At 35.1% G+C, this 26,228-nt stretch overlaps 1 protein-coding gene across 1 annotated transcript in view; it reads left to right on the top strand.

Annotated features, from left to right (window-relative positions):
• Positions 1-1,235: 1,235 nt before the first annotated feature.
• The window catches only part of Spt-I (serine palmitoyltransferase subunit I), a 173,383-nt gene continuing 148,390 nt past the window's right edge, over positions 1,236-26,228 (top strand). The window contains exons 1-4 of the mRNA XM_090402250.1: positions 1,236-1,517; positions 1,854-1,935; positions 8,321-8,425; positions 12,701-12,795. Coding sequence (XP_090258376.1) covers positions 1,888-1,935; positions 8,321-8,425; positions 12,701-12,795 — 248 coding nt within the window. The 5' untranslated portion in view covers positions 1,236-1,517; positions 1,854-1,887. The remainder of the gene's footprint in view (positions 1,518-1,853; positions 1,936-8,320; positions 8,426-12,700; positions 12,796-26,228) is intronic.

Here is a 26,228-nt window from a genome sequence, read left to right as displayed (position 1 = left end):
TTTGAAGTAAATAGGAAAGAATATGATGCTTGTAGCATGGATGGGGGAGCTGCTGACAGAGAGAGATCCTGGAAAGTGTATGGAGTGGAATCTATGAGAATGAGGTTGACTAGTGGAGTGCCACAGTGTTCTGTACTAGGGCTATTACTCTCTAATTTATAGCGAAATATTTAAGGGAGGGGATGTTATTCAGTTGTTTGCTGATGAAGCAAAACTAGAGAAGGCAAAAGTTGATAATGTTGATATAAATATCGATATCCTGCAGGGCTGATTTAAATAAACATGCATTAGGAACAAAGAATAATAATTGTTAATTTAATGTTGCAAAGTGTAAGGTTATTTACTTCGGGTTGAAAAGGTTGCATACTGTTTATCACAGTGACGATACTGAATTACAAGAAATCGACGAGGCTATGGACTTGTGGACAGTGGTGTACAGAAAGTTAAAGTTCAGAGGACATATTGCAAAAGTTGGTATAATAGCGCTAAGGATATTTGAATGTTGAAAAACATGCTAACTATAAAATACGGAGGTTACAGTTTCTCTTTTTAAGACTATGATTCGGACATATCTTGACTACTGTGAATTAATTTGGTCACCTGGCTTTGTTTGGGATCAGGATGTGGTAGAGAAGATTCAGAGAAGAGTGACCAAGCTAAGAGATCTGTGGAATGCTCCCTGTGAGTATAAGTTGAGGGAGGATGTTGGTCACAAAGTTTAGTTGATAGGCAGAAAAGACGGGATTGATAAAAACTTATAAGATATTAAAGCGGTTTTATAAAATTGATGCAAAGGATTTTCAGTTTCTTATGTAATAAACATCATCGTAACTGCCAATATAAAAAAAAACGTTAAAAAAAACAGCCAAAGCATGATTCGCCGAGATAGCCTAAAAATAATTCTATGCAAGGAATATCAATTGTGTACTAGAAAAATTCGTTAATGGAATATTTTTTGGGACACTTTTAGGTAATTTCGACTGGATGAATTGTATGTTTCTGTCCTTGATGGGTTGAAAAATATAATTTGTTATCTAATTTATTAATATTAAAACATAATAATAATTTATCTGAATGTTTTTTTCTTAATTATTTGGGTTTAAAGCATGTTAGCAAACTATGGTCCTTCGGAATTGCTTCACACCTCGTATAACTACTGAAATATTTTAGTTATCCTGAAATTTCCGTGACCTGGTAACAAACAATTCTCGCATACAGTCAATAATGCCACCTGCTCGTTATTTACCAGGTGCTGTCTAGCAAGCGGTTGTTTTGGGTGTTGGCGGTTCGTTGTTATATAAATAAATAAGTTTGGGATATACTTCGTACATAAAGTAAACAACAAATCTATATTTTATAGAAAAATTTATATAATTCAACAATTTTGCTCTCATCGTCGTCGGGACCAACCACAGAAGCGAACAGTTTTGTATCTCTAAAAGGGAACCTTTCCTTGTTGAATTGGAAAGAGCAGATAAGCGAGATTACAGTCTTCAAGTTCATATTTGCATTCCAAGGTATATTAGCTTCAGTTCGTTGATTTGTTGCTAATTGAGTTCACTTCCCAAAATGAGTCACTTGGCTCAATGGAGGTTGTTGTAATATAATAATAATCTGAAGCGAAATCATCCCACTGTTTTTATAAAACAGTGAGATGATTGTTGAAGGATGTTTCCTCCTAGGCGTATGTTCTGGAATCCTTGGTATTTTTTTTCCTCTTTGGATACTCAAAGCTATTCCACTGCCCTGCATAAGCTGATTTATTTATTTATTATTTTCAAATATCAGTTGGCTCATCTTTGAACTATGCAGAAAACAGGATTTAAAAAAAAATACAAATATTTCTCTTTCAGTTTGCTGACTTTGTAAGGAACCCTTAATATTAGGATGGACTCAACATGGGAATTATGTGATATGTATGAAGCATTTGTGAATGTAAGTGCATCATGTTTGTTATCTGTTTATTATTTGATTGTTATATATGATAAACTTCCAAGAATCATCCAATTTTTTCCACAAGGAAAAATTTCCTTCTTCCATTAGAGATGCTTCCTGTCCTTTATTTCCTTTCATAGCATAAAAAACTTTCTTCATTATTATTCATTAGCAGGGTTTTTTTTCTCCCGGAAACTTGGGTTTTTCATCCCGCATACAGACAAATCGGCCCTTCGGAACACACACAATTTACAGACAAAAAGTACTAGTTGTGGTGGTGGTGGGCAGTAGATGGCGCTGATGTAGATGATTGATAGCAGAGGTTCAGTGTAGTGGTGGAGATGGAGAGTTGTACAATAGGTGTCCTCCCGCGATGAGTCTTTGGACTCCTTGGAGGTGTCACGAATAATAATAATAATAATTACTATGGTAACTCCACGAAGTCCAGAGACACATCATGGTAGACCCACTCCCCACCACTACACACACACACACACACACATCCTATCATACCTCTTCTTAAACGCATTTACTGTTGGGGCACTCATGACTAATTCTGGCATTGGCCATTCTGATCATTCACTACTCTCCAACCAAAAAATCTACTTCACACACTGTTATTAACCATACTCTTACACAACTTCTATGGATGATCCCTCATTCTCTGACTAAATGTCACATTGAAAAATTACATTTTCATCAATTTTATAAAACTCCTTTAATATCTTAAAAGTTTCTATCATGTTCCTTCTTTTTTGCCTGTTAATTAAACTACCACACCCTCATAGGCAGCATTCTACAGACTTATCACCAGCTTGGTCACTTGTCTCTGAATCTTCTTGACTACATTCTGATCAAACCCAGGTGATCAAAACTATACATAGTAGTCAAGATCTAGCCAAATCATTGTCTTAAAAAGTGGGATTATATCTTTATTAGTTAGCATGCTTTTCAACATCCATTACTAACTTCTGCAGTATGCTCTCTGAACTTCACAACTTTCTGTCCACCATTATCCCCAAGTCCCTAGCCTCATCAATTTCTTGCAATCAGGTATCATCAGTGTGATACACAGTATACAACCTTTTCAGCCTGAAGTGCACAACCTTACATTTTGCAACATTGACAATCAATTATGCAGACTGGTTTTGAAGGGGGAGAGGGTCTTCAAAAACTCAGGTGATCCCTCAGATCACCCAACAGTGAATGACCCAAAGGATCATTTAAGTCGGTGGCAATTCCACTCAGTGAGACCCATCCTGCCACAGAAAAGAAACCCTCAGTGGTGGCTCAGACCAATGCCAGGCTCACCCAAGCAGAGCCACTCATAACCCAGGGAAAAGCATCCAGCGAAGCAGCCATTTCGGCAGACTTCCCACATCAACAAAGAACTGCATTAGTGGGAGCCAGACCCAGAAGTTATACCAAGGTTGAAATAATGCAGAAGTCATATTTCCATATTCAATTTGCCAAAAGGTGTCACGTTATTACTAGAATTCTCTGGATTAGAGATAAATGTTGAAAGTTTTTTTTTTTTTTACTTGGTTATACTGTAAAGTAAAGATGCCAAGAAATTATATTCTTGGTTTCATCCTTTACCCAAGTGTAAGCAAACAAAGTTTGCACGTGAAGTCATTTCACGACTGGGCTACTTGTATATAGAGGTTGATAACTTCACATCAATTGCCTTAGTATTTAATTTATAGTATAACCAAATGAAAAAGGCTTTCAACATCTATCTCTAATTCAGGGTATTTTAGTAATGAAGTGCAACCTTTTAGCTACTTCTATATGTAAATGTGACTTCTGCACCACTACTTCCTTGGTATCACTTCCGGATCTGGCTCCCACCGATCAGACCTCAATAAATGTCCAAACTAGTCTGGGTAGTGGCTCTTCCCATAATGCATAGCATTATACATGCCCGTAAGGATATGTGCTTTGCATTATGGGATACTAAGGCAATTGATGTGAAGTCATCAGCCTCTATATACGAGGAGCCCAGTTGTGAAGTGACTTCACATGTAAACTTTGTTTGCTTACACTTGGATAAAGGATGAACCAAAAATATAATTTCTTGGCATCTTTAATTTAGAGCATTTTTTTCACTTGGTTAGTGAAAAAAAAAACAAATCTTTGAAAATAATTTGACAATCATTATCTTTTGCCCACCATGCCAATTTATTTAAATCAGCCTGCAGGATATCTATATTGCCTTTATCAACTATTACCCTTCCCAGTTTTGTTTCATCAGCAAATAATTGAATATCCTCTCCTCCCTTAAATCTTTCGTTAAATCATATTATACCATTACAAGTGTAGTTGCCCTAGTACAGAACCCCGAGTTACTCCACTAGTCACCCTCATTCTCATAGATTCCACTGAATTTATTATTATGATTGTGTTTACCTTATATATATTATGTTTACCTTATATGATTCTGCCTTGAAATTGTGTGCATTTCTTGTTCATATGACCACCTCCCATTTACCTTCTGTTTGCCAAGAAAAGCAACCTTTATTCTGTCTTCATAGTCAACACTTCATATTTATCTTGGTTATCTGTCTTAACACCCTCTCTGTGGTCTTCTACTTGCTGTAGCAGTCTTTTCTGCTTACAGTGTAATTGCTGTGTTATCAATCTGTCCCTTGAAATTTTACCTTCTTTAATTTTCCATCGAGCTTTCTTTTATTCCTGACCTTGATAATGCTAGTTTTTTTTTTTTTTTGTTATCAAAAGCACAAACCTTTCACTTTGCAGAAACTGAACTAGCATTCCTTCTCATCTGTCTACAAACAATTTATTCAAATTCAAGTCTCCTGATGAATAGCACATCAGAATTATTCTTTATTGTACTTTTCAACTTTATATTACATAAACAAAATTGAATATCCTATTATGACTGGCACTGTCATTGATGAACAAGTTGAGTAGCAATGGGCCAGAACAGAGTTTCTGTGATATTCCACTGTGTATTTGAACTTTTTACAGTATTGTTGGTAATACCATTGAAAAGAAACTATATATAACTGCAATCCCCCCCCCCCCCCCCCCCGAGCCAATTTTTGTATTATTATTTATTTATTTGTACAGGTACTCCATGGAGTCAAAACATTCATTGTGGAGACTCACATTATCCATTAACACTGGGGCATTCACAACCACCTCTGGTAATCCATTCCACTCATTCACCATTTTCCAAGTAAAGAACCCACTCTTCACACCCTTATTAACCACATTCTTAGACAACTTCCAAGTGTGACCCATTGTTTTTCTCTTATTCCCCATACATTGAAAAATTTATTTTCAATCTTATCGAATCCCTTGAGTATCTTAAATGTTTTTATCATATCCCTCTCCTCTGCCTGTCAGCTCAACACTGCAACCACACACCTTCAATCTGTCCTCATAGGGAACATTCCAGAGACCCATTACCAGCTTGGTCACTCTTCTCTGAATCCTCTCCATCACCACCTGGTTGGCCAAGTGATTAGTGTATCTGCTCTCCAGCCAAGAGGAGAGCAGATGCACTAATCTCTTCTGCCAGCTTCTTTTCATGTTCCATTTTCTTCATCCTTATCATGCCTGTCACTTCTTGTCTGTGTTTTTATACTCCTCATGCAACTACTGATTATTCTCCCGCTTATACTGAGTTCTGACCTCAGATTGAGGTTATATTGAGTTATATTGAGGTCAGATATCATACATGGATGAATAACACCATTCAGCTTGAGCTGCAAAAAAAGAAACAACTGTGGAGGGAATTTAAGGAGAAAGGTGACCTGCAGGCACATGAACGGTATAAAGGGCAGGGCAGAAGGGTAACGAGTCTGGTAAGAAAGGCAAAAGCGGATTATGAAAGGGAATTAGCCATGCAAGCTAAAGAGAACCCCAAACAGTTTTTCGATATGCTGCAAGTAAAAGAAAAAACGTATACAGCAGAATGATTTTAAGGAATGCCGATGGTAGGGAGGTAACTGAATCAGTTGATATAGTGGAATTACTGAGCGAGCACTTTGCAAGAGTATATCATCAAGATGGTGATATTGCAGGAATGAAGGAACCAATAGCTTATACGGAAATTGTGGTGAATGAAGTGGAGGTGAATAGTCTATTACAAAACCTTAATGTGAATACATCTGTGGGATTGGATGGTATACCAGCTTGGGTCGTAAGCGAAGCGGCTAAAGAATTGTCAGTGCTCTTGACCATTTTGTTTAATTTGAGTCTCGGGTCTGGGTTAGTCCCGAGGGGGTGAAAACAAGGGAAAATAGTTCTACTGCATAAAGGAGGTTCCAAGACTGCTGTTGCAAATTACCGACCGATTAGCATATCAGGAGTCATTGTCAAAGTCTTGGAGAAAGTAGTCAAGAGAAAAATACAGGAATGGATAGATGAAAATGGGATACATTGTATGGGGGGGGGGGACAGCATGGTTTTGTGAATGGTAGATCATGCCTCAGTAACTTGCTCACGTTTTATAACACAGTGACGGCTGAACTGGATAAGGGTAATGGGTTTACATTGATACTGCTGGACCTGGCTAAGGCCTTCGACAGGATACCACATGGAATTCTAATCAGTAAACTGCAGCATATGGGGATGGATATAGGGTTGGTGAGATGGATAGGAGGGTGGTTGATGGAGAGATATCAGAGAGTAGTTTATTCAGGAGTAGAGTCCAAAAGATGGCTCGTGACTAGTGGTGTGCCACAGGGTTCTGTTCTCGGATCACTACTATTTAATTTGTTCATTAACGATATAGGAAAGGATCTGAGAGGAACTGTTCATTTGTTTGCTGATGATGCAAAGTTGGGTAGAGCAATAGTGAATGCACATGATGTCAAAATTTTGCAGGATGATTTGGATAGATTGGAGGACTGGGCTAAGGAGAATGGATGTCAATTTAATGTGACAAAAATGTAAGGTTATGCATTTTGGGGTGAAAAGATTAGCAGCAGTATACCACATTGGTGGAACTGTACTCAGGAGATTGATGAGGCCAGGGATTTGGGAGTATTGGTGGATCGGGAGTTGAAGTTATGGGGCAAATTGCAAAAGTGGCTAAATCAGCTCATCAAATCACTTGGTTACTGAAGAATACTTTGACGAGCAGAGACAAGCAAGTTGTTGTTCCTCTGTATCGAGCCTTGATAAGATGCCATCTTGACTACTGTGCCCAGATTAGGGTGCCAGGGTTTCTTCTTGATGGGGAGGAGGTGGAAAGGATCCAGAGGCAAGTGACCAAGATGATAGCAGGTCTATGGAATGAACCTTATGAGAACAGGTTGAAGATTTGTGGGTTGCAGAAATTGGTTGATAGGCAGAAAAGGGGTGTATGATTGAGACATTCAAATTACTGAAGGGTTTCTATAAGATTAACTCAGAGGATATTTTTGAGAACAGGACTGGTGGTGAGAGGACTAGGGGCCATCCATGGAAACTGGACAAGTGGTGTGGTTAGCAAGGGTGTTAGAGCTAGGTTTTTTACTTGGAGAGTGGTAAATGAGTGGAATAAGCTGCCAGAGTGTTTTGGGTACCATGACTTTGAATGCGTTCAAGGCAAAGTATGATAGATACTGTGTGAATGTTGAATAGTTGTTCTTGACATTATGTTTAGGGCCTCCCTCGATGTGTCTAAGGACTCCTTGGAGTTCCCCATAAGAATAATAATACTGATATGACATCTGACCCCAACCCTAATATACAATCCTTTTAAACTTTGGCAATCTGTTGTCCATAATTTTTATTACAGATTATTTGAACATTGAATTCTTGTGTGATGATATTGGAAAGTTTTAGAATCATTCTGAAGCCCATGATTTTCATTTTTACTGAATGCTTGATTATATAATGGTCTGTAAACAACTTACAGAAGTAAGGAAACTTTATTCCCTACTTCTGTAAGCTTCCACCCACCAACTGTTTCCACTTAGCATTATTTCATTAAAATCCTCCATGATGATTATTGTTCTCAGCATTACTTATCTCCATATTATCCTATTCACTCTTCACACCATATATTCTTAAGGCCATTATCATCATAGTCTTCTGGGGTCACCATTCTAATAAGATGCAATTCATCTTTTGTCATTAAAAACATTCCTCTCCCTTTCCTTCCTGACTCATCCTTCCCCACTGTTGGTCATATCTCACTTATGACCAACAATATTATGCCAAAAATATTAGGTCAAATTATGTCTTATCTTACATGCTATGTAAAATGTTGCATGGTTTGACCGCTATCTAAAGATAGAGCTGAGAAAATTTATTGTGTCAACTCTGTGTTAGGTTGTTGTTAATTGCTAAAATCAAAGATTTTTGTGGTAATGTTATAGTCGTTTGCTTCTGTTATTGTAATTGCTTGATAAATTGCCTTCTCTAGGCTCCACCATATCATCTGGCTTTGGAAGGATTCTTGTTAATGTGGGTGTTATGGCTACTGTTTCACAAGAGCTACAAGCCTGAGCGTACTGAACTTACTGAAAAGGTATGCTAATATCTCAGTATCTTTATAATGTATTTAATAATTATCAATATTAATAATTATATTGATAATTATTAATATTAATATTTACATTATTAAAATCAACAGAATTTTTTGAGTAACTTAATCATTTGTGCTTATGTTATAAATAATTGGTTCAGTCTTGAAACTCTGTATATTAATTTCAAAAGTAGAAAAGAGAATTTTATCCCTTAACAACCCCTCTCCTGGCTATTTTCTGATTGTTTGCTGAATTTTGCATGACTGGGGTCAAGAATATAATTCTTAATTACTTTTCCCCCACTGTCCTCTTTAATATCATCCACATATCTGTACATTGGTATAGATATGTGGATGATGTTTTTGCAATTTGGAATGGCTCTTCCTTTGAGTTGCAGAAGTTTCTTTCCAAATCATTTACAATAAGTGCCCTAAAACATTGATCTCACCATCCTGCAATAACAACTTAGTGACCTTTATTGTTTCTAAAACTGTGTTTTAGAAGCACAGTAGAGGAACATCAACTGATTATTTTGCTCCTGAACTCAAATCCACACGTGGCATTTATTTGTTATAGACCTTGCAGCCCCCTCATGTGGGGGAGTGATAAAAAAAAAGTTTTAATATAGGTTTCCTAAAACCCATCAGATTTACTTGAGGGCTAGAAGATCACTTTTAAGCTATCAACATTTCGAAGCTAAAAAAAATCGTTAGCCTTCTTAAATTAGGGAAATTGTTTCTATTAAGATCGCTTTAGAATCTGTATTAATGGCTAAATTTTTTTAACATCCTTTGTATTTCATCAACTTCTTACCAGTGCATTTTTAATTCTACTTGTGATAATTTAAAGCACAAGTTTGATTCACTTTTACACCACTTTAGAACAAATGCCCATAATGTTGTCTGTAACTTTGATAAACTTATCTTCAATATATCTAGCCATCCACTAACACATGATGCTTTATTTATTATAAAATGTTTTATGGTTTATTATAAAACTTTTTGTTTTATCAAAAGGACATTTTGCCATTTCTCCCAATAAGGTACCTCTTATGAATTGTCTTCATATCATAGATAGAGACCTTCAGTCCTTACCTCTTAAAATGACTAATAGGATCAATTTAGAATGTGAAAAAAATTCTTTTTAGTTATTAGCCTCTTCATCCCAATCTTTCTTTTATGAATTAAGTGCTGAAGTACTTAAAAAATAACAGTTTAATTATTACTAAAGTTGACAAGGGAAAGGCTGTTGTTCAAGATAAAAGAGGATATGATAGTGTTAAATTGTGAATGAAGCCATGTTATGTAATTTATTATTTTTCATTCACATTTAACATGGATTATTAAATATTAATCACGGTTTATATAAAATTGTTTATTATTCCTTAATTAAGAATTACTAATTAAATATTTACTCAAGATCTGACTTGCTATTAGTTTATAAAATAATAATATGTTTAGAATTTTGTATAACTAAATATATGTGGTGTAACGTAAAGTGTTAATTTATATTTAACTGTATACGTAATCAAAAAGTTAAAGAAGTAGCTTAAGTATTCTGTTGTTTTTATTTGTGAAATATTTAATGTTATGTAATCACTCATGAATAATATTAGACCATACATTAGATTAGCGAAATGTTTACGTGCAGTCTGTTGTCATGGAGACGCACGCGTAAACAACCACGAGTGGAGTAGAGCGTGGCGTTCGAACGTAAGGTGGGAGTGAAGGTCAGATAGATAGATATATAGAGAAGAGGGAAGGTCATAGAAAAAAGATAGAGAAGAATTATTATTAAGGAGTGAGGAGAGAGTTTTGCGGAACCAAGATTATATAATCCTCAGGGCAGAGATTTATGAGTATAGTGTTCGGAAGTGAACCTATAAGTAGTGAAACATAAAGTTTAATGTTATAAGCGAAAACTGCTGTTGTTATGAAGAAAGGTTGATGCCGTAATCAGATAAAAGGAAACTGGACAGTCAATGCGAAAATTCTGATTAGTTCTAGTTAATCTGGATTACGATTAAATTCTATGTTGCCCTAGGAAAAGGTTATATTGATTACTTGGAGAAAAGTGAACAGGAAAAGATATTAGTACCTGATTACCGTTGTTTGGAATAGTGAAGTGCGACTTACAGTAATACAGTTTAAACTATGGAGAATATTTGTTATGTGTGTTCCGCTAATGTTAATTAAGTTAATTCATAAGTGCTCTCTCAATAATTTGATGTATTGAAGAATTTGTCTGGTAAGAGTAGTTGTATAAGTTTCTCTATTCTAGCATTAACTGTAATATACCTCCGATGCTCAAGGTCCGGGAATATATTTGCTTGGAATATAGCTTACGTAGTTTATTGCCTGCTGTGAATATAAACATTGAGTTGATAGATTTGTGAAGACTGAAAAAAATGTGAAATTGTTATATTAACTTGAGATAAGAAGATTTGTGTTTTTGAGACTGTGAATAGTATATGAAAGTTAGAACATTGAATTAGCATCAGTGACCTAAGAAGAAGTGTTAAGTTAATTGTATAGTTCCATTTTAAAATAGAGTTCTTGTATTTGTTGACCATATCATATATTAAATGTTTTGTTTTGTTGATCTAAATATTGTGTTTGCCTGAATTCCTTATTATTGCACCGTTCATAAACATTCGAATCTTGCGAAAACCCCAAGTAAAAATGATAATAGATGATTCGGCCTAATGAGATGACTGTTAACTTAATTTAGAACTGATCCTACTATTTATATAGACTAATCTAAGAATAGGGTGGCGCAGTATAAATATAAATTTCCCTACTTTTGGATCGGTGATCATTTCGTAATTAGTTGTATTATTCATAAAAGTGACTTGAAACTAGATAGATTTAGAACACGACAGAAAGGAGTCGTCACGACAATAGATGTTGGAAGTTTATTTTCCACTTGGTTAGACTATAATAAATTTAGTTTAATCCTTTACCCAAGTTTAAGCAAACAAAGTTTGTGCCTGAAATATCTTCAGGACTGAGGCAACTCATAGTAAAGGTGGCCCAAGCTCTCATCACTCCTTGTCTCAGTATCTCCCATAATACAAAGCACATCTCCTTGCAGACATGTATAATGCTATGCGTTAAGGGAAGGGCCACTACCCAGACCGGTTTCGACCTTTATTGAGGTCTCGTTAGTGGGAGCCAGACCCAGAAGTGGTGATACTAAGGCAGAAGCAATGGAGAGGTCATATTTACTTATATGAGTTTCCAAAAGGCGTACCACCAAATTTTCTGGCTATGGAACAAGACATTTTGGATGCTTTTGTCACCTACTCAAACAACCAACAACCCAAAATTAACTTCACAGTTAAAAAAGAATCTAATAACTGTTTACCTTTTCTTGATACATTAGTCATCTGCTTTTTAGATGGATCATATCTTTTTCCATTTATAGGAAGCCAACACACGCACGCGCGCGCGCACACACACACACACACACACACACAGAGACAGAGAGAGAGACAGACAGAAAGATATCTACATAAATAATCACATCATCATCCAGCTCAACAGTATGGTATTCTAAAAAACACAGATTCAGAGTGATTTTTTTTTTTTTTTTCTTATAATACAGCTCTTTTCACAGAATTTAAATATCTGCACCAAACTTTCTTGACCAATGGCTACAATTCCTTCAAAATAGATCAAATACTACACAGTCCCATTACTTCTCCCTCTTCTAACACACAAGAAGAAAACATCACTATTCCAATTCCCTATGTCAGAGGTACATCAGAAAGGATTAGCCATGAGTACTAATAAAACATGGCCTTAGCACTGCATTGAAACTGCATATTAAATTAGCAACTCTGATCTACTCTCCTAAGGATAAACTTCATTCCTTCAAAGAGGATTAGATGGAAGAAAACCAATGTGGTATTTAAGATAATTTAGAATAATTTAAAGACTATTTTTTGAAGAATTCTTCTAACCTGAATAAGTATGGTTGCATTAATTTGCCAAAAATTTGGAGACTGTTATTTTAAGATCAACTCCTACATAGCTGTAATACTTCTTTTTTTACAACATTACAGGAGCCCAAATTAGGACTTTAGGTATTTTGTCCATTACAATTTGAATTGTTTCATTTACTCATTGTCACGTGTAAACTATAATAAACATTTTTTTTATAACATAGTTTGTTTGGTGTTGTTAATACTGTTAAAATAAGTTATGAATAGTGTATAAGAATTTTAGTCTTATATAAATAACAGGATTTAGGTGCTGCATTTGCTGTTATTTCAGGAAAAGGAAGAGTTGATTGCAGAATGGACTCCTGAACCTCTAGTACCTGATTCTCCAGTTGATCATTTTTCACTGAAACCAAGAATTGTTTCTGGGCAAGCAAAATTTTAATGATTTATTTTTATTTATTTCTTTTACTTAAAAAATTTATAATTGAACTTTCTTAGCCTGTAAATGCATTTTAATAGTCTCTAGTATAGTGTATAATAATGAAGCATTTATTATTATCAGTCTCCTACCAAGAGACATTAGTCCAGCTAGAATGATAATAGCATGAAATCCATGAATTGTCAGAATTCATATTTATTCCTAGATGTACACATAACTACTATCAAATGTGTTCAAAGTCAGTTTTATGTTTTTATGAGGTGAGAAACTGAAAAACCAGTCCCACATCCATAGGCTAAGACTGACTAACTTCATGATTTTTTTTCTTTTTGAGCCCATACACATGAGGTTGGTTGTTCAACCTATAGTAAATTAGTACTATATATGAGTATACGGGATGGACAATAATACTGGAATATAATACAATAACAATGGAACCATAATACTGAATCACCATTGTGGCTGAGCTGGTACATGTATTCTAAAATTCACCACCATGTATAGGTTGACTTGTGTATATTCACTCACACCATATCTTCCTCTCCTTCATTCTCTCTCTCTCTCTCTCATATTCCTATTTTTGGAGGAGATGGCATGTTTTCAGCAAGTCCAGGTTGCACTAGCTCATAGAATTGAATCTAGATAGTCATCATAATGAACAGCTAAGATCTTCTAGTAAGGCTGAATAATGATAAACCACAGATGCAGGGAATTTGATATGCACCATGGAAGGTCAGAGGAGGAAGTTTGTCATTAACTATGTTATCTTCACATATAGGATAGCAACCAAGTAACTTGGTGGCACTGTAGATTAGTGAGAATCACGTTACTTAGTTATAAATGCCATTGTATTAATGGAAGATTGGTTGATATATCAAAGATGGCCAACTTAGATAGACTTAGAGCAGCGATTTTCAACCGGTGTGCCACGAGAGGTCTTCAGGTGTGCCTTGAGATTTGTGAAAACAAATTAATTGAAAGAAATAATGTCATCATTTGCACATTTATTTATCTTGTGTGTGTAAATCAATCAAAATTATGCCTGCCAGATCGTCACAAAATTAAAAGAATATATTTTTAGTGTGTCGCAGAATTTTAATAATTAGTCTGGGTGTGCCATATTATGAAAAAGGTTGAAAATCACTGACTTAGAGGATTACTTTTCTTTTATTTAGATGGCTGTGCCAGATACATTACTTTCAAATAGAAAAAAGTATTATGATTAGAAAGGAAGTGATAGGTGAGTTAACAGGCAACTTTTCTGGGTTACTTTTCTTTTATTTAAATGGCTATGCCAGATACATTACTTTCAAATAGAAAATGAAAGTATTATGATCAGAAAGGAAGTGATGTGTGAATTAACAGTCAAAAGTGAGCAAAATAGCTCAGAGGAACATTGTATATTAAGGAACAAATAGACATGTAGGGATAAAAAACCTATTATCTCTCTTTATAGTATAAGGATTTGACACAGCCATATGTGACTATTCACAATTGCCTGGATTTCTTGAAATGTTGAAGTAATCGAGGTAGAAGCAAGTTGTAGCCAAAACAACTGGTCTGTGGAACACTGTCTACAGACTGAAGAGTCGTGGATTACAAAGTTTGGCTGATAGACAAAGAAGAGGGGATATGATAGAAATATATATGTTACTAAAGAAATTTTCCAGTGATTTGCATACCCACTCTCCAACCAGCAGGTCGCAAGTTCAGATCCCACTGTGGGCATGGATGTTTGTGATTGTCTTTAAGTGGAAGGTGAATTTCATCACCTGGTGTGACACCACTGCCCTACTTATTTGGAGGCCCAAAGTAGGTTGAAAAAGTTTAGTGTTTGGTCTCTAGAACTGGGTTTCCAGACTATATAAAAATAAATAAAAAATTACACAAAAATATATAAAGTTAATAAAAATGGGGGGAAGGAGAGGAATCCTTTGCTGACCCACAATACGAATGTACTATAGGTTTAATAATAACCTTTTGTGGGCAGGAACCACATTAAAAATATATATACATATAGCTGGACAGCAGAGAACAAGTGGATGCCAATGTGGGCCAGATTTTTTTTGCTTGAAGAGTGGTGAATGGGCAGAATGGATTGCCAGAGTGTGTCCGTAAACAAATTTAAGAAGAGATATTGTTAAATCTTGATTGAAAGGTTTATTATATTGTAAAATATTTCATTCAGATTTAACAGGTACAAAAATTCCCGGGGAAAATGCTTGTATATAGGTATAAGTGAAATTGTTGACAGAAGTAACATAAGACGTAACTTATGTTAACATGAGAATTAACTTGAGAATTAACTTGAGAATTAACATGAGAAAGTTAGATCTAAGTATACAACGAGATAATTGGCTTACAGAAATGACCCCAGGCAGTCACATATGCTAGGTCCAAGTCGCACGCGTGGAGAATGCAACAAGGAGAGAATGGTACCGAGTGCAAGAATTTTAAGTGCCGGCCAGAAAAGAGTGACGTAAGAGGGAGAACAGCTTAGCAAGGATATATATAGAGTTTGGCGACGCCAACTCGGGGAGGTCTTTTTTTGTTCAGGATTCCTGTTTGAGTCGTTCTTAGAGAAGTTGCATGAGAGCGGTTGAAAAGAACGATGTCCAGTGGCAGCCATGCAGCCAGATAGCGATCCAGTGCGGGCATAATCATCGGTATAGCCGAAAAGCCAGCGCAAACCGATCAGCATGCAGAACCATGTGGACCGAACCCGGTAGAGCAGCTTCGTCCACATCGGAAAGGTGATTTGTGATCGTAATCACTAGTTTGTCGACCTGAAGACAAATGACCGTAAAAGAGGGTAACAAGCCGTGTGAATTTTTCGGAAGATCGAGAAAAAAGGCAAGAGAGATTCTGATGCTCGGTAATGTAGAAACTTTTCAATTCCTTTGTATGCAAGAAACAGTTAGTGTGCAATAATGTGCGGATATGCTCAGTGACTGGACTTACAAAACTGAAACAGGACTTTAGTATTTAATCAACTGGTAGATTGTCTTAGCTGTGAGTAAGAATTCATGTACAGTGTTATATTGAATTACTAAAGTTTGTTATAGCCTGATAGTTCTTGAATCTTGAATAAGATAAATGCTTGTACAAGAATGTTAGTTGAATGGGATCAAGTCAGAAATTTATATCATTTTCAATTTTGTAGGAGAGATTCAGTTTTGTTAGGTGATCTTATTATTTGTATATCTTATTAGAGTAATGAATAAACCTTTCTTTTTTTTACCTAACAAATTCCCTGATCTGTGAACTCAATGCACCACTTATAAAAATAGAACCAGTGTGAGTTAACTTGTGGGGATAGCTACGACTGCAGTAAGAGTAAAAATATACGAGGTCTTTGTAATTGGGAATTTTAATTGTTTGATTATCGAATAGCGTGTCATTCTGAGTGTTAACTCTCTGACAAGGAAGATTCTCCTGTCTAAGAATTTGGATGGCGCAGCTTTAACAAACAAATTTTTCCATATTCTGACACAGAGTTAATTCCAGATTTGTATCAAAGAAATTTGGCTCTATCCGTGGGCAAATTTCTTTGTCTACCAACTTTTGCACACGTGAGCAATTTAAGTAGCGGCCACAGAGTGGAAAGGGTGAAAGCAAATGAGAAATTATATCAAGTAATAGGGTTATTCACTAAAGATAACAATCGTAAGCTTTAAAAATAACAAATTAAAAATACACACACAAGGTAAGAATTTAAAGCTAAAGTAAAGAAATTTAACAATATGATAGGAATTATGTGGTCATTGTGAGGAACATGATAGGCATGGTTAGTGTAGGCTTCCTGCAATGAGTTGTTGGACTCCATGGAGATGTTCATGTAATAATAATAAATTAAGTACATACTGGATATAATGAAACCCTCAGGGTATTGTGGTTGCTCTTATATCAAATATTCCACTTATAGATAATTCCTTTAATAAGGAAGCTTTAAAAAAAATGGACATAGTTGGTGCTAACAGTTTTAATAAAATATTGAAAATTAAAGAAAACTTACATAAAGAATATAAATTTTTGTGTAATACATAATTAATGTATTAATAACACTTAATAAAACACTATTTATTTCTATTCTCTTTGCTTTAAATGTTCTTTCAAGCAAAACTACATTGAATATTGCAATTTTAACAAATTAATTTATGACATGGCCATACAGTTCTTGCTAGTTCAGTTTTTTCCATATTGTTTCCTCTTTACAAGGCCTTGTTAAGACCTCACTTGGACTATTATGTGCAGGTCTGGTCTCCTGGTTTCCATTGTGATTCTGATGCAATGGACAGCGTTAAAAATTATATCAAGATTGCAGAACACTGATTATAAAGACAGATTGAGAATTTGTAGACTGTAGATGCTAGCAAACAAGAGAAAGAGGGGCGATATGATTGAGACTTACAAACTTCCGAAAGAGTCATACAGGATTTCAGTTTTTTGATGGAATTTTTCATTTTATGGAGGGTGGGTAAAGGACAAGAGGGCATCCTTGGAATCTGAGAATGAATGCCACTAAGGAGGTGAGGCTAGATTTTTCTCTCATAGGGTGGTAATAATGTTGCGTGTGCAAGCAGTGCAAATGAATTCAAGAATAAGTATTCTTGAATTTGAGAATAAGCTGGTGTGTGTAGTATGTGGCCTTCCTCGATATCTCGTTTTTTTTTTAACACAGTTTATTATAAAGAAATTACATAGTGTTGGGTACTTGTTACATGCTATTAAAATTATTATGATTAGGACAATGTAATATAATTTATGTTAAAATTAATAGTAATCCTAACAAAAATAATTTACAGTTTTACATTAAAACAGCTATTTTCATTTTGTCATTTACATTTTAATTTTACAATCCATTTTTATTCACAATTCATATTAACAATTACATTTTTATCAACATGCAATAGATAATGCTAAATGCATTCATTTCATTTTTCACATAATAATTAAAATAAAAAAATTGACAGCAACAATGAACCAATGAAACTTTGCAATTTTACAACTTTACAATTCTGTACTAACCATGTGTACAATTAGGTACATCACTTTACTTTAACTTATCATTACCTCTCAGAGAACAACATATATTTTATAATATTTAGGAAACAGTGCTGTAATTTTTTATGTTACACTTTTCACTCTTAACATCTTTATAATTGCATAATGTGGAATTCATATAACAGAATAATGATGATCACAGTAATCGTTTACAATATTGTTCACTGTTACACAAGGTAGTTAATATGATTACATGCTGCAGTTTACATTTTATTATATATATTTATTTATTTCCCTTTTTTTTATTTGACAAAGTGTTATCTTTGTCATATGGCTATTTACATCTAGACTATTCACATATATTTTTGGTTTAGTACAGAATATTATATAATAATAATAATAAGTATCATTCTTATTATTATCGGTTAAGGTATTGTGACTTTGAAGTTAATTGTAGTGATTGGCTAATGAGGGTTATTTGATTGTGCTAATCCCACCTACTTCGAAGCTAGGATTAGCTTTTATGAAGAGAGTGGAATTAGCATACACTATTTAGATTTGGTATTTTTTATGGGTGGAAAGCAGGCATTGGATGCTGCTGGTTTGTGAAGTGAAAATAGGTGGTAGTGCTATATTAATTGTGTTGGTATAGCTTCCACAGTTTGTGTTCTAATGTTCTGTTGTGTATGTCTTTTAAATTTTGTGGTAGGTTGTTGAGTTGCGTAGGTATAAGATGTGATCTCATTGCAGAACTGTATGAGTTGTTGAAGGATCTTGGGGTGTAAAGAGTTGTGGTTGGTCGCGTTATGCGATATGTGTCTCCATTGTTACGATAGGTGTTGTTGAAGTAATTTCTTAGTAACATTAAGTAGTGTTTCATATTTTTTATGTTCAGGATTTTGTGCATCGCCATGCAGGGTTCGGTTATTGGCTGTTGTATATGGCGGCTCCAGATCACTGTTGAAATAATTTTCCGATATAATGGTTCTGTTATTGCAAGAAGGCTGTTTGATGTGTTAGCATAGATTGTTATGCCATACCTGAGTAGTGATTTGCAGATACCGTGATATAGGAGTTTTCTTATGTTGTTTGGAATCATGTCTTTTACCTGGAAAAGTTTTGCTGCAATGATGCAGAGTTTAGTATGTAGGTATTCTATGTGTTTTGTCCATTTGTAGTGGCAATCTAGCACGCCGTCATCTGCGTATTGATATATTTTACTTCGTGTAGTCAAGATGTGTATGTTGTTAATGTATATGTTGAACAGAGTAGGTGATAATATAGCAGCTTGTGAGATTCCATGTTTTATCTGTATGTCCTGGCTGTAGTGTGTGCCTATTTTTGTCACTTGTGTCCTGTTTGATAGATAGTTCCTGAACCAGGTATGCAGTGTTCCTCTTTTTCCGAGTGAACACAGTTTGGTCAGCAGTATATCATGTTTGAGTGTATCAAAAGCTTTAGTTAAGTTAATAAGGTTAAGGACAGCAAACTTGTTTTTATCGAGAGCTATGTTTATGGCGTCGGCAATATCTTCTAATAAGGTGATGGTGCTTTTTGTTTTTTGGAAGTCGTATTGCTTGTGTGATATAATGTTGTACTTTTGTAAATAGTCCTGTAGTCTAGTGTGTATGTTATTTTTTCAAGAATTTTGGAGATGACTGGTAGGTTAGCTACCGGTCTGTAGTCCTGTGTATCGTTCTTTTGCCAAGCCTTGTAGACTGGTGTAATTATAGCAGTCTTGAGTTGTTGTGGAATAATACCAGTGTCGAATATTATGTTCACGAGTCTCAGAAGTATAGGATTTATTTGTTCAAAGAGTGAGTGTTAAAAGATCTGCGAGTTTATTTGTTGTCTATTCCTGGAGTAATCATTGTTTTTTTAGCTGTAATAGCGCTTCCTTCAGTTCCTGTTTTGTTACCAGTGGAAAATACATGGTTTGCTGTTGACTTTGTGCTGGTAATTTTTTGTTAATCGTTGGTAGATTATCTTTTTTGAGTTGTGTGATATTGTTTGTGAAGGAGTAGTTGAATAGGTCTGCTAGTTCCTTTTGGTTCATATCCTGACCAAAGCTTTTTGCGATAAAATCTTTTTTTCTAGTTAGTAAGTCATTACGCATATCCCATATTTTCTTCATGTTTTCATTATATTCCATAAATTTTTGATAGTAGAGTGTCTTTTTGCTCTACGAACTTTTTTGTGGTTAGTTGATTTCTTGCGTTTTTATAATCTCTTTGTAGTTGAGTGTTACTGGGTGACTTTTTGTCTTTTCCATTGATTTTCCTTTACAGTAATACTATTTAAAATGTCGCTATTTATCCATGAATTATTGTCGGTTTGTCACCTCGTTTGTGTAGGCTTTGTTGCTTTTTTGTAAATGTCTGTGAACATTAGTTGGAAGTTCTCGTATAAAGTTACAGGATCATTTATTTTAAGTAGGCAATTCTAGTCTGTATTTTTTACAAAGTCGTTGACAATGCTCTTTGATATGATCGAGTTTTGTTGAGTTTTGTGGTGTTGAGAGGGACAGGGGTGACATAATGAAACGAAGTCGAGACAAAGTAGTGGTCGGCAATTTTGGCATTAATTACTGATGATGTATATGTATGGATTGGAGCCTGTACGTTGATGGTCAATGCATGATTGTGTTAGTGAATTGTTGAATATTTCTTCTCTTGTTGGGGAGTTTATGGTAGGGTTTATGTTGTACTGACTTAGTATATCAAGGTATGTGTTAACAGTTGAAGAAGCATGGTCAAGATGTTAATGTCTCCTATTAGGATGAGCCTGTGTGTTGTACGGGGTTCAGTGCCACTTAGCCATGATTCTAATTCGTGCAGAAAGCTGAGTGGATTATTATCTGGGGATCTGTATATTATGTTTACTGTGTATTTGATGCTATGTTTGTCGCTATTTGTGATTTCTAAAATTAGTGTTTCTGCATGTTCGAAATGAATTTGTTTTCAGTCACTATTTTTCTTTGATAAATGCCACGATACCACTTCCTCTTTTGTTTGGTCTACATAAGTTGTAGATCTGGTAATTATTAATGTTGTATGCATAAGTTTCTGTGTAGTTTATGGCAACTTCGGTCAGTATTAGTACATGTATGTTTGTTGTTTGTCAAGGTGTAGCTGGGCAGTGTTATCAATGTAAGCCAGTGTTTCTTTATACTTCTTATGTTTGTATGTATGATAGTGAAGTCGATATTGGCGGAAATGTTGTCTGTCCATTTCTTCAAAGACTTTGAAGTTTATAATTTCTGACTGGATATGTTTGCCTAGATTTGAGATCCGCATGATATGGTTTTTAAAGTAATTTTAAATCTTGTTCTTAAGGATGTGGAGAGTTAATGTTTTATATTGGTAGGCTGTGTAGGTCAGATTCTCTTGCAATTATATAAACTCGAGTGTTTTCATTCTGTCTCATAAATATCTGTGAATCCTTAGTCCACAGGAACTTGTAGTTTTTCTCTGTTTTTGTTTTCCTTGCTTGGTATAAAAGATTTTTAAAGTATGGAGTCCAGTGTTCAGATATATAGATAGGGGTTCGAAGTTTCTTGTCAGTTAGGATCAATATAGTCGGCCTTGTTTTCTTGCTTGCTGCAAGAATACAGTCTCTCAGACCTCTACTGGTAAAACAAACGATGATTGGTGCTGGTCTGTCTTTGTTTTTTTGTGGGCCTCAGTTAAAAGAGGCAATATCTGTGATTGTGATTGGAATGCCAATTTCAGTGCCGATCAATTGCACTATGTTGCATAAATCGTCTGTCTTTTCTTTTGGTATCCCCTCTATTTGAAGTTCTTTTGTTCTTTTTGTAGTATGTGCTCAATTTGGCACTCGAGGGTGTTTATTTCTTTCTGCAATTCTTCATTTTCATGCTTGACGTTTTCTTGCATTTCTATCGCTACTGTTAATTTCATCTTTATGTCTCGCACAGTTCCTAACATTTCTTGAAATGTCTCGTTATTGTACTGAAGTAATGTTCATACTCCTCGAATTTTTTGTTAATTTGTTCCATGTGTGTATTTAGCAAGTCTTTAATCATGAGTTTGAATGAATCTAAATTATCTGTAATTTTAGTATCAGGAAGTATCAGGACCTTGGTGTGTGTCATAGCTTTTGCTTGATGTCTGTTCTTTGTTCTTCATCTTCTCACGGCACTGTGGACAGCACCATTTGGTATGTTTTGTAGATCCCTTTGCTTTCTACGTGGTTTCCGGGATCCGGGAGCACTGTAGTGTAGTCTTTGATTGCATCCAGAGCAATGCAGCCCATCCCCTTCATTGCTAAACAGCTTGGTACACTTGTTACAGGACATTTTGATTAGTGACCTTTGATATCTCAGTGACCTTTGGACTTTCTTCCCCTGAGCAACTGTAGCTTGTGTGTTAAAATGGCAACGTCCTTTGTTCTTTGCTCGTTGGTGAGCATACAGAATTTGAATTATACTAAGCCGATTTCAATGAATTATACATCTCTGTCTTTAGCGTGACACATAGAATTACCTTGCAACACTTTTAAATTAAAAACCTGAATTAAAACTACTTTAAAACTATAGAAATGGGAGAAGCGATATCAGCATGCATGCACTCGTATACTTACACAGTGCTTAATAATATTTTATAACCAGAGCTATGATGGTTTGATTCATGATTGGTCATTTTGAAATAAGTCATTAGAGAGGCATTGCGTAAGCATTAGTCATTAGAGCACTGCTATTTTCAGAATTTACATAACACGATATGTATATAAAAAAAGTTGTGCAATGAATAGTTCCCCATATAAAAAGATAAATGTGTACAATATATTTATCTTTTCATGTGGGGGAAACTATTCATTGCACTTTTTAATGGAACCTGTGACATAATAATTGAGAGAGAAAACACGTTGGATGCAGTGAAGAACTCATGAAATTAGCACAAACATTTCATACTGAAACCAATAGCACATCATCAGTGTGGAACAAACAAGCAATTCAAAGAGACAGAATATAAGGTGAATACTATAATCAGTTAACAGATAACCATCATCCTAAACTTCAAAAGTCTTGTCTTGCATAACATGGTATTGAAACCAAACACAATGTCCTTTCAAATGAGGCTCATCTTCTTCATAGAAGCAGTTCTAATATGAATGATTCAGAAATTTTGGGAGATTTTCATTCTACGTAAATATCAGAAATGATTTATTTTATAATTGATATGATACTTCTAGTGTGTGGCTCTTGCTGTTATTGGGTTAACCCATGCCTTATATTCTTTCCCTTTGAATTGTTTTATTCTACACTGATAATATACTGTTTTGTTTTGGTACAAAACATTTATGCTGATTTCATTAAAGTTATTTACTGTATCTAATATGTTTCCTGTCTCGATTGATTGCACAGTTTTTCTTGTAAAACATGTAAATCAGTCATCTACAAACATAATTAATACTTGAATAAGGAAAATAGACAAACGCTGTCATGATCTCGGCATGTTATACAAAACATGCTGAGATCATTTCATAGGTTGAAGGGGATTACATCATTGCAGCTGGAGTCATCCATGCTCTTAGTTGACCATCGTTGGGATGTATTATTAGTACTAGATTAGGTCTTGTATTGTGATCACAAAATCTGATAATAAAATATCTTAATGGAATATATGTGTTAGGCATATTAAACATTTGAAAAACAGTTTAACATATGTAAAAATTAGTACTTATTGGCTGTTAACATTTTGGTGCTTGTTCCAAAGAGAGAAAGAATGTGTTAAAAAATGATAAACTACCTTCAAAAAGGAAACACATCATGTGTCAGATGTTTCTAAGACAAATGTTGGTCCCAACTTCATGTGCAGGAGAACAGACTATTACTGTTCAGAACCAGTGAACATTTCTAAGAACACATTACAATCAGATGGTTACACCTCTCAGAATTTTGTGTAGGCATATAATGTGATGATAATTTACAATTGCAGCAATCCCTCAATTAATGCACCCACGATTAGTGTGCTATTTTTTTTCTTTATCCAAATTCGATTAGTGCACCTACATACATCTTAAAAATCAATGTTACAGATTTTTAAAAATTTTCTATCTATACATTTTTATGGCTAACTATTTTAAAAAAACATTCATCAGGATGAAATAATTTAGTTACCGATTTAAAACATTTTACAAAGTTATTTTTTAATAGCATGCTGCACTATTTCCATGTACACTGTGTTCCAAATTTACTGCCAAAATTTATATCTTCTGCTAATTACATAGCATTTTGAGGATCACATCTTGTGCCTCTTTTGCAATTGTTTTCCTTACTTTTTTATTTTAAAGTATTTTCTGCTGGTTAGCCTAGTCCGCGCAGTTAGCCTAGTGGCTATGCGCTTCGCAACCATATGCCTGGGGAAGGAGTGTCCTAGGTTTGATTCCCGTCGGTGACGTGAGGAGCTGAAGGATCTTCCTCAGCCATAGCCAAGTTAGCCAGTCTTGGGCGTGGACAGCAGGGTTTTCCCCCCAGTTTATTCTGGGGTTTTTCATCCCGCAAAGCAGGCAAACTGGCCTTGAGAACTTAACACTACAGGCCATAGGATATACCGGGGCATAGGGCTGACCACCTTATCCTATAAACGGATTGAGGTTCGATGATCAATGGACCCTCGACACCACAAGGTAAAAGAGGGTATAAAGAAGATGAGATGAGAAGTATTTTCTCAACCTTTCATCATGAGTAAAAGAATTAGTGTGCAAAAAAGTGGAAGTAAAAATGATTAAAAAAGTAATCTAATTGGAAGAAAAACTAAATAATAAAGAAAAATGAACAAGGCGAGTCCAGAGCAAAGATAGGACAAGAAAACACAAAAATGGATGTATCAACTATAAGAGCAATTTTAAGCAAAGCAGCTGATTACAAAGAGAAAGGTAAGGCTGCTTCAAGTTCATTATGCATGCAAACCACTCAAAATCAAAGTATTATAATGCTTGAATTAGAGAGACTTCTTTCTACAAAAATGGATCCCACTAAGCACTGACCTTATTAAATCAAAAGCATTAAGTCTCTTTGCAACCTTGAAAGAAAGGGATTTCAATGATGGAAAAGAAGAAGAATTCCACGCTAGTGCTGGATGGTCTGAGCATTTTCTATAAGAGAAATAGCCTACATAGTGTTCTAATCACAGCGAAGCTGCAAGTGCAGATAATGGCTGTAAATTATCCAGCGATTTTGAAGAAAATTGTGGAAGAAGGGGACTATTTTGACCAATAAATATTTAATGTCAATGAGACCAGCCTTCTTTTTTTTTGGAAGCGAATGCCTTTCAAGACCTCTCTGGTCAAATCAGAGAAATTTCAGCCTGGTTATAAAGTCGCAAAGTCGAATGAAATTATTGCTAGCAATATGCGAGCCATTTGGAAGAACATTATTCCACATTGTACAAATGATTTTAGAGGTTTTTCAAATTAATCTAAGTTAATTAAATCTCATTCTGAGAAATTGAGTGATTCTGACCTGCTGAATTTAGATGCACAGCGGGAAGATCCTGAAGAATATGAAGAAAATTTAATCACTAACAAACCCAAAGAGATTTCACAGAAACAAATTGAAAATATTTTTCGTACAACTGAAGTTTTTAGGTAGCAATGTTTATAGGCTGACCCTGTTGAAGAGAGAAGCAGCAAAATTTGCAGAAGTGGTAGAAGAGGCAATAGGGCCATGCCGTCAGTTGTATGAAAAAAAAAAAAAAGAAACAGAATGCACGCCAAACCACGTTAGCTTAATTCTTTGTTAAGAAGCAGAATAATAAATTTATATTCTGAATATGTTTTATTGTCTTTCAGCTTCATTGTTTTCCTTCAACTACACCCTGAAATATGCCCTAATTCATTTATAAAAAAAATTATAGGTCAAAAAAAGAAATTTTTGAGGAACGAATTATACTTTTCCCCGTCGGTTAGTATTTTCGATTAGTGTGTTTTCGATTAATGGCCCTGTTTTAAAGAACGCATTAGGCGCATTAATCAAGGGATTGCTGTAATAATTGTAAATTGCAATTGTAAAATTGCCGGCCTGGTTGGCCGAGTGGTTAGCTTATCCGCTCTCCAGCCAAAAGGCTGCAGGTTCGAATCCCCCCCGTGGGCATGGATGTTTGTGATTGTCTGTGAAAATACTAGTGGTGGTGGTAGTGAGTGTAGTTGATAAGGTTCTCTATAGTTGGTGGAGACGGGGAATTGTAGAGTAGGTGCTTTCTTTCCCTTGATGAGTCTTTGAACTCCCTGGAGGTGTCACGTAATAATAATAATAATAATTCAGTAAAAAGGAATTTATTTTTATAAGAAAGTAGAGTAATTATTACATAATTAATTAAGCATCAATAATATGTGGGATTATTTCCTAGAATTTAATATTAGCATATCATCTGATAATTTTTGTTAAAATTTT

This window comes from Typopeltis vanoorti, chromosome 12 (assembly GCF_054136105.1).
Source record: "Typopeltis vanoorti isolate ZY-2024b chromosome 12, IOZ_Tvanoo_1.0, whole genome shotgun sequence".
Taxonomy (NCBI): Eukaryota; Metazoa; Arthropoda; class Arachnida; order Uropygi; family Thelyphonidae; genus Typopeltis; species Typopeltis vanoorti.
Note: the sequence above shows the minus strand (reverse complement) of the source record. Positions and strands in the feature narration are given on the sequence as shown.